Here is a 10,483-nt window from a genome sequence, read left to right on the forward strand (position 1 = left end):
TTTAGTGCAGTTGTGATAATTAAACTCCTTATACAGTAGTTTGATCTGGTTCACAGTCTACTCCTAGCCTGAGTACAATATTGGACCTTAAAAATAGAAAGACAGTTGTGTTACCCAATGTTATCCTAATGTTACTTAATGTGATCTCAAGTATGGCATTTTAGACCATTTGAGGAGGCTGTTTTTACACAAACCTTTCAATTAGTATGCATAATGCAGTATAACATGCTGGCACTCATTGTGCAACACATTGGCCAAGCTGTTACCATGCTACACTACATAATGTTTCTAAAAGGTTTGCCAATTCACAATGACTAAGTCAATTTCTGGCATCTCTGAAGGTGCTATGCTGGCAGTGATACACAGCGATGAAGGTGCCAGACTCCCACGTTCTCCATGAAGGGTCTGCAGTGGACAGCATGCTGTCTCCAGACTCCCACGTTCTCCATGAAGGGTCTGCAGTGGGCAGCATGCTGTCCCCAGACTCCCACGTTCTCCATGAAGGGTCTGCAGTGGGCAGTATGCTGTCTCCAGACTCCCACATTCTCCATGAAGGGTCTGCAGTGGATAGCATGCTGTCTCCAGACTCCCACGTTCTCCATGAAGGTTCTGCAGTCTTCACTTTAACAGTCAATAGCAGCAGCAGAAGCAGGGCAGCTGGTTCCTGTGGGTCAGCAGAGCAACACAGCACAGCAAAGCCTCACCAGGAGCAACAAGTCTGATAATAACATTGCATTATATACCTACCTGCATGAAAATCTTTACATTTTTGGCCAGCTATAAAAACAATAGGCACTCATGTGTGAAAATGTTAGACCATTTTGTGCTTTATTTAGGCAACTTAAAAAAACGTCTAAAAAGTCTCATGCAGTTTATAATTTGTGGCTATGTGTTCCTTTTATCTTACTATTTCAAATTAATTGCATGTGTGGTCTATTAAAGTCATCAATTAAATTAGACAATCACCAGTTTGCTTATTTTGACAATTGTCCAAGATTTTCAGTTCCAGTGGTTTAATTTCATATGGACACCAATTCAAAACAACAGAAGCAATGGGGTTTTCTAATAACTTTGCACACTGCCGTTTGTTATAGGGAAGCGCAGAGTCCCTCGCTGTTGTGGTTACACCAGATATAGCCTTGTGATGTCATATTGATGCCCACATAGGCATAACAGTATCAAACATTTTAAAATGTTCCTGTCCTTTAAGTTTCAATACCTCATATCTCAAAAACCAGGTGATGAAACAGTGCTGAGTGGCTGAAGAGGTCAAGGACCCTGCATTGGAGGCAGAGTAATGAGGGGATGAATTCATTCACAACACTCCCCTGGGAACAAGCTGACAGGTGTCAGTGCTGCCCAAATGAAGATGGAAAACAGGGGAACAAACCAATTTATAAACTGAGCAAAGACAGCGTCTACCTTGAGAACACAACATAATTCAATAACTGGGAACTACGTGCATGTTATTAAAAAATAATCTGAATAATTGCAGTGAAAACTGACCAAAACAATTAGCCTGCCAGCAAGATAAAAACAACTTCATGCAATTGTCATTTTATCTTCTTGTTGAATATAAATAGATTGATGCTTTCTCCTTAAAAATCAATGTATAATCCTTAAAGGAGCAGTCCTAAATGACAAAATAATGTATGTTTTAACAGATAGATGAATCTCATTGATACTAATATGTCTTTTATGAGACACTCTTTGTCCTAGATGGTGGAAGAAGTGAGCTGATGGTAGTTTAGAAATGGAGAATTGCCAGGGTTGTAAAAATTGGATTTCAGTTCGTATCTCTATACCTTTTCTCATTGTTCAGTGTGGACTCTACTCACAAAACTCCAACTAATGAGTTATTTAAAAAAAACAGATTATTTAAAGAACGTTTTTCAATGCCTGCTTGATATTCATGCCCTTTCAGGATCAATAGCTGGAGTGTTTCAGTCAATAAGTGCTTTTGCTGCTAGATCACTCTAAAGCATGCGTGTTGATTTCCAATGTGTGCTGCTGTCGTGAATCCCAAAACGTGTTAATTTCTGAGCTAGCATACTTACCCTCAGCTCTCATCTTAGAAGATCCTTTGGCTGATAAATTGACATTTCTGCTTTATTTCCAGACATGTTTTATTTTCCCGATATCCTCTTATCAGTACTAATTACATATTTAATTGAACTGCCTTCTTCAAAGCATTCCCTCTTTGTACCACCCTATGGATTATTGCAATGCTGCATTCTTTGAGTACTGTTGATTCACTCCTCTATGATCAAGACCAGCAGCATGTCTTGGCTCCCCCTTCCCTCTCTTTACACCACAATCCTATTGGACTGGTTAACAGCACAAACAGGGAGCTCTGCAATGATGTGACTGATCCTCCACAGACACAGTCTAGGTGTGCTGATTTACAAACTGCAATCACACCGCTGTGAACCGCTGAAAAAGCTCTGCATTTGGAGCTATGCACAGCTCCATTGCAATCACACTGCTGTGAACCGCTGACAAAGGGCTGGACTGGGAGCTATCCACAGCTCCACTGCAATCACACTGCTGTGAACTGTTGATAAAGCCCTGGATTGAGAGGTAGATTCCACCTTGTGAGAACCTGTCCTTCTTCTTGTTGTTTTTCACAATGTTTCTCTCCTCCTACACTGACATGGCCCTGGTTAAAATACTGGAGAGGGCAGGTGCTCCCAGGTCAATCTGCAGAGTCCACACCTGGATAATGAAAGCCTCCCATTTGATTCTCCTCAACAACCTGGAAAGGTCCAGTCATCTGCCTCTGCTTCCCTCTCCCTTTCCAATCACTTGTCACCTGGCTGAGTGCCAAATATATTGGTCACACAAAGTAAAGAGGGCCAGGTTACAACCAATAGAATAAGATTTGAAAGAAAGAATTTCTCGTAATATTTTAGTGAAAAGGATCTTTAATCAGGGAGCAGCAGCAGTTTCCAACCAATGAAGGCAACAAGGGATATTAGCTAAATAGTTTTAATAAAGTTGCTCAACAGTTGAAATCACAATACATAATGAAGTTTAAAAAAATCACAAGATAATGAAGTTTAAAAAAAATCACAAGATTAAAAAAATAAAAAGGGGTTATACAAAACCCAGAGTCCAGGTTTCTTCAAGATATTTCGGCTACATTTCCCATCACCCTCCTGCTCACTGGTAAATCCATCTCAGTTACATATGTGAGCAAGAGAATGATGGGAAATGTAGTTCTGAGAGGTCCATGCTGGTACATGGGAAGCCATCTTGAGGCAGGGAATGCAATTTAAAAGTTTAAAAAAGCTGCCAAAATGTAAAAAAATAATAATAATTAAAACACATCCCTTACGTAACCAGTTGTAGCAACACATGGGAACATGTGACACAATAAAATAAAAAGGTTCTTATGTACCCTTTAAGCCGGTGGGTCTCGTTCGCTGGTCAGCTGTAAAAAGCTTCAGCTGTGTAGAATTAATCCTGCTCAGGAAAAAAATGATCCGCTCTCGCTCAGCAATCCGGTTATGCTCAGTCCATCAGGTGTCTCATTTAAACAACAATATGCAATCAAAAAATATAAAAGTTGCAATCAATGAAAATACACAAGAAATAAACGTGCAATACTTCAAAGTAAATAAAAATTGTTAATGCTAAAGTGCAAAGCAATAAATCACACAAATCATAAGTGAAATAAAACAATAACAACACACACAGAAACAATAATAATAACTAGAGTTGCCAGCGACTATAAGGCTTCCAAGGTACTAGCGAAGTGTTAGAATATGTGTTCCCTAGTAAACATGGCCCTTTCTGCACTATCTAATGAATAACAAGCCATTTGACCGTTAGGAAAGGTCAGAGGTCACAGGCTAACATTATTTTATAGAGCAACCATGGGTTGCTATAAGTGTTCCATAGTAACTATGGCCCTATGTGCACTCTATAAGGAGTTATAATTAAGTTTTGCATTTGAACTTTAGGTGAGGTCAGAGGTCACTGGCATGGACATATTTTCATAGATGTAGCCAGCTAGTTTAAGAAGTTAGCAAATAAACTACAAACTGGTAGGGAATTCTGGGACACTTCCTGTTTCCTCGGCAGGAAGGATACCTCTTCTTCTCCATGTGGGTAATTTACATCAGCATACTGGAGTAGTTTGTAAAATGGTAGTGCCTGTGCAACAGTGTGCTGATGTCTGTCTGCTGTACTTGGTTTCGTTTGCAGGTGAGCTACACTCTTAACGTTCAAATGAATAATTATCTGTTTATTTGTTTACTTCGAAATGTAAGAAATTATTAGAGAAACATAACTTGAAATTACTTTTGTAATGTTTCTCTCTGCTGTATCTTGAGTTAACTCTTTCTTAAAATGGAGTCTTTATTATTATACAGCTAGCGCGATTCTGTTCAACTAGCTGCTAATGTTATTTCAGGGCCTAGGCAAGTAAAGTAAGATTGAAATTATTGTAATAAATAGTTTTCCGGTGTTTTGCTGGTAACCTTATCGTAAGATGTGGGTAAATTTACATCAGCATACTGGAGTTAGTTTGTAAAATGGCTCCGGCTGTGCAACAGTGTGCTGATGTCTGTCTGCTATACTTGGTTTCGTTTGCAGGAGATGAGACAAAAATAAACTCTGTTGTACCTGAGTCTGAGCCAGAGTGATTGTGGTCTGGGTCAAACAAATAACAATACACAACACAACGCAGAGTACGCTAAAACAACAGGTTGTTTTATTCACAGTAATTCATACAAACCAAAACTGATACTTAGGAGGAGACGCATCCTAGCTGCCCATTACGTAACCGTGTGGTCCTGCATGCACTGTAGTTTTAATAAGGGTTACATAAGCAATACCTTTAACTCAAGCAATGTGTTTACCTTTCATTGCACATCTACAGAAGAATAAAAGGGTAAGAATTCCACAAACAAACTGAAAAGAAGGACAGTTCAAAGAACATCAAAACGGCCGTGTGCAACCCCGGCAGATCTAACACATAAAAGAGAAAGTAAGAAGCGAAAGGACCTCACAGCTACTACGAAGAAAACCAAACACCTGTCCAAAAAACCAAGGACCTTACTGCCCCAACATCACTACAGCCATTTAAACAAGGACCTTCCTGCCCCAACATCACTACAGCCATTTAAACAAGGACCTTCCTGCCCCAACATCACTACAGCCATTTAAACAAGGACCTTCCTGCCCCAACATCACTACAGCCATTTAAAGCACTTCAGTGACTGATCTGTACAGTATTGTGCAAATGGGCTTGCTTTAATCTGCACACTAAAAACAATATGTTGTGTAGTTCTGCTTCCAATGGTTGATATGAATCATTCTTTACTGGATATTCTGTTACCAGCTGCTTTAATTCTTCAACAAGAAGAAAACAAGAAGAATAGTAAGAAAAACTAAAAAGGGTTTTTCAAGAGCACTTCAGATTACAGTGTATGACCTGGCATGCTATTACATTGTAATAGCTGGTTAAGTATTCATGATCAATGCTCTTTCTCGATTACTACTGTGATATTACATGGAAAACAAGAGCAGCCAGGTACAGAAGCAGTGCATTGTGGGAGGGTGTGTGAGATTCACTACACACACGTGAGACAGGAAGTTTGTAATTGACAATGCCTCTCAGGCGCGCACATTCATTCTGTTCTGTACACCGGTGGGATGGCTCCAGGAATGAATCGTGGAGGTTTACCAACAATGGTATTCCTGCCCAGGGTGTGGAGACAGCTTCTATTATATAAATAATAATCCAAAATGCAAAGGAAAATAACATAAGAAAACAAATACTGTAAATTCAAAACTACAAAGATCTGCTTCCAGCTGTGTCTCGCAGCCTCTGCTAGTCCGCAAAGAGCAAAAATAAATTACAGTCCATTCTCCCCTCACTGAACTAGAACGGGGTTGCCCAAATTCTCACTGGCGCTAACTATTAAAATATCCTTCCAGCGACAGTCTGTCTGTCAGGGTGGGTACGTGGAATTGTGCTGCCTCGTGGCGCTGTCCTTCCTGCCCTTTGCCTTTAAACTGTGCCCCACCTTTCAGCAAACCAGACACGTTGTGTTTTCTTGGTCTCTTGGGTTCTTTGCTTTACTCCGACTCTCTGAACCAGCCTCCTGCCGGCTTTTCTCCTACACTGGCAAGAAAGGAAGAATCACAGTACGTTATTTTTATTGGCCGATCGTTCCCCCCAAGACCTGTCTACCTACCACTCAGAGAGAGCCAGGCGACACACCCTCACCCAACCCCTCTGTGTCATCGCTATGATTGGCATATGGTTCCGAGGCCGTCGACTCCCCCTGCAGGAACACGCATGCATCAGATAGCCAGCACAGACCTCACCCTGCTTATACCATGTAATTACATTGTAATAACTTGTTAAAACCAATGAGTCCTGCTCTTTTTACATTAAATAGTGTACTATTACACTGGAAATGGCTTCTTACCTGCTGTAATTCCATTATATGTTTGTGTGTGGCCTGCAGATATAGCGGGTTTCCTAACCTGTCAGTACTCCAGAACTCCACTCCCTACACAATGACCTTTTCATTGAGCATTAGAAGTGAAGATGGTGCAACATGAGGGCAGACTTCACAATGATGCACCCGGCAGAGATTCTACAAGGAACTCTCAGGAGGATACAACTGAACAAGTGAAAGAGATCCCAGTGCAATTCCTATCCTCCTCACTAGAGGGAGCCATTACAGCAGCATTCTTTATCTTGTGTGTATGAGTGTGTGACTGCCCGCTGTCCCAAGGAAGACAATTTGCATAGAAAAGACACTTTGCATTGGCAGCACATGCTTCAGTGCACTGGGAGTGTTTATAGCCCTGTGAGTTTAACACCTCATGATTGAGAGCTGCCCTCCATGTCAACACAATCTGAAACAACAATGAGTTTTATAATTCACTTCATCTGCTCGCTGATAATCTTCACTCACGGTAAGAGATAATTTATTAAAAGGGCTACATTATAAAGAAAGGAGGTAATTAATGTGGATTCTCAAAGAAGCTCTAAATAGTAAACAAACAACTTTATGGCTTTGAGTATTTAATGTAAAATGTTTAAATGTATTCTGAAATGCTTTTTTTACAATGACTATTTTGAAATAAGTGTAACTACAGAATTGTATTATTTTAATTGCTCTTTTAGATTCCAGTGGACAGACTTTGACTCAGTCTCCATCAGCTAAATCTGTTGTCCCTGGAGATACTGTCACTATCAACTGCAAAGCCAGCAGCTCTGTGAACAGCTACCTAGTCTGGTACCTGCAGACACCTGGAGAAGCTCCTAAACTCCTGATCTATAGTGCAAGCACCCTTGAATCTGGGATCCCAGCTCGTTTCAGTGGCAGTGGATCTGGGACTGACTACACTCTGACCATCAGCGGTGTCCAGGCTGAAGATGCAGGAGATTACTACTGTCAGCAGGGTTACAGCACCCCTCTCACACAGTGATACATGTCCGTACAAAAACCTCCCTCAGCTTGACTGCACAGCGACTGCACTGCTGCAGCTGGACCTACTGCAGGTGCTGAGGGAGAAGACAGTGACAGTTGCTCAAGGACTGGAACAGAAAAAAAGAACTTCATAAAACCATGACACCCAGCAAGAGTTATGTATATTTATTTTTAAATTAGACGCTTACATATTTAAAATCACCATTACAGATCATACATGCTAAACCTGCTCCCCAGTCCATTATTAACATATAAGTAATAAACTCCCTTTGTTCCAATATGAGTGAGAGTTCAACACGACTCTGAAATACCTGGGAGTGATTGCAGCTCCCACAAGGTGCGCTGGACACTCACAGTGCCGGGGTGTGGCAGGGAGGCTCAGTTAAACAATCTGAATACATTTAACACGTCCAGAATACACCGACCCCAAGTTATCAACAGACAAGTCACCAAAGAGATGCATACAATACAATGCAATACAATACAATACAATACAATGCAATACAATACAATACAATGCAATGCAATACAATACAATACAATACAATACAATGCAATTCACATTTATATTGCATCTTTCATCACAAGCATCACAAAGCACTTCACAAATAAAATAGCAATTAAACAATCAATTCAATTAAAAACAGTCTAATACAAAAGGCAATAAAATTGAAATAAAAAACACACAACGTGATCTTAATTGTAAAATTAGAAAAAAACTAATAATAAAATAGAACAATTAATAAAATTGCAATTTATAAAAGAAAGAAAATGCAGTTTGATTAGAAAATTAAGATAAAGCTATTTTGTAAAATACATTTTCTATCCTATTTAAATACAGTAAGAGTCCCAACTTCCCTGACAGAAGGCAGAGCATTCCACAGTGTAGCAGCTTTGCCTATTATTATGTTTATTACCCCTTCTATTGTTCATTACCTTTTAAAACCTTTTCCCTGCACAGGTTCTTCTATTGAGGCAGAGGAGTCTGGAGAGAGTGTGGGATCAATAATAATGTGGCAGGAGACAGTCATAAAGGAGCACATTATTTTGTATTAAAACACTAAGACAATGGAATGATTTAATGTTGCACTTCCCATTTACAATCACAAATCTTTTGATCATTAGTCATCTTGATTTAATCACAGAGTACTGTTTCACTTGTTTACCATCAACTGGATTATCACAGTTAGACAGTCTGAGTGCAGTTAAGAATCACCTAATAGACCCATGGAAAGCTATCTTACAGAACATGCTTATAATCCACAGCATTCCAGATGCCCTCAAGTAGACTTTTAAAAAGCTTACAGAAGGAGGCATCAGAGAACATTGTAGGTGTTTGAGTTGAATCTGTTGAACTCAATACAGGACACTTGACATGTTTCTGATGCTGATGTTAAACAGTGTGTCACTTCTCATGGGAATCATGGGGTTCAGTGGATTCACCATGAATTCACTTGGAAATGTTTTCAGTGTCAATGTGCCTCCTGAACTCATTCCTTGTGTTCTTCACCAGTCCTTCATGTGTAATTAATGAACCTCACTCTAAAGTGCTGGCAGCACTAACCCCCCAATCATATGGACTCACAGCGGAGTTCACGGTTCAGCTCTCATATAGCTATTTCTAACAGGATTTGCATGAAGGAAGGTGCTTTGCATACCTGTGCATGCTTCATTGCTCAAACCCTTTTAACTGAAAACACACATTATTGTTCAATCACTGTTCCGACCTTTCAGAGCTCCTGAAACACACAAGAAAATGATGTCCTTGTTTCTCCTGGTTGGGACGCTTCTCATCATCTTTGCCCAGGGTAAGAGTGAAAGTGGAGATTTTAAACACACAGCAATGCATTGTTTACTGGGGGCAATTGTTTGTGATTTAATAAACAACCAATCAAAAAGAGTTGTACTTTTGTTATGTTTTGTAATTATATTTAAAGTATTGTCATGTATAAGAATATAAATTGCATTTCCACATTAAAAATGATTGACTCCACCTTTTTCTTTTTGTTCCTCAGTCTCCAGTGGGCAGATCACTATGACTCAGACTCCTTCAGCGCTCTCTGCTCTCCCAGGAGAAAGAGTCACTATCAACTGCAAAGCCAGCAGCTCTGTGAGCAGCTACCTAGCCTGGTACCTGCAGACACCTGGAGAAGCTCCTAAACTCCTGATCTATTACGCAAGTACCCTTCAATCTGGGATCCCAGCTCGTTTCAGTGGCAGTGGATCTGGGACTGACTTCACTCTGACCATCAGCGGTGTCCAGGCTGAAGATGCAGGAGATTACTACTGTCAGCAGGGTAACAGCTTCCCTCTCACACAGTGATACATGTCCGTACAAAAACCTCCCTTAGCTCTACAGGAACTGCTCTGGTTCATAAACAGGACCCACAGGGGGCTGAGGCGGATACCAGCTGCAGAGCTGCAGGCTTGTCAGACCGGTATGCTTTTGATTTTATTATAATATGAGTGAGAACTAAACCTGACACTGAAATACATGGGAGTGAAAGCCTTTGGAAACTCTTACCTATGTATTGCCCTGACCTGTGTAGCTGTGTAGCTTGGCACATTGCCTGAAATACACCCATGTCTTAATGACTGGCTTTTCATAACTCAGAGTGCAGCTGTGACCTCAAGACCAAGACGGATGATAAGTTTTGTTTTCGCATCTGTTGTTTCTGCTTAGAAAGTTTTTGTTTGTTTGTTTTATGAATTTAGTCGTTGCCAATTATTTTTATTATTTTCTCCCAATTTGGAATGGCCAATTATTTTTAGGCTCAGCTCACCGCTACCACCCCTGCGCTGACTCGGGAGGGCGAAGACGAACACACGCTGTCCTACGAAGCATGTGCCGTCAGCCGACCACTTTTTTTTCACACTGCGGACTCACCATGTAGCCACCCAATAGCTACAACGTCGGAGGACAACGCAGCTCTCGGGCAGCTTACAGGCAAGCCCGCAGACGCCCGGCCAGTCTACAGGGGTTGCTGGTGCACAGTGAGCCGAGGATACCCTGGCCGACCTAACCC

General features: G+C 40.8%; 1 gene segment (V, D, J or C); it reads left to right on the forward strand.

Annotated features, from left to right (window-relative positions):
• Window positions 1-6,728: 6,728 nt before the first annotated feature.
• LOC131740101 (immunoglobulin kappa variable 1-39-like) lies at window positions 6,729-7,943 on the forward strand. The segment is given in 2 exon segments: window positions 6,729-6,939; window positions 7,151-7,943. Coding segments are annotated over 2 exon segments (378 nt in total).
• The last annotated feature ends 2,540 nt before the right edge of the window (window positions 7,944-10,483 follow it).

This window comes from Acipenser ruthenus, chromosome 1, assembly GCF_902713425.1.
Source record: "Acipenser ruthenus chromosome 1, fAciRut3.2 maternal haplotype, whole genome shotgun sequence".
Taxonomy (NCBI): Eukaryota; Metazoa; Chordata; class Actinopteri; order Acipenseriformes; family Acipenseridae; genus Acipenser; species Acipenser ruthenus.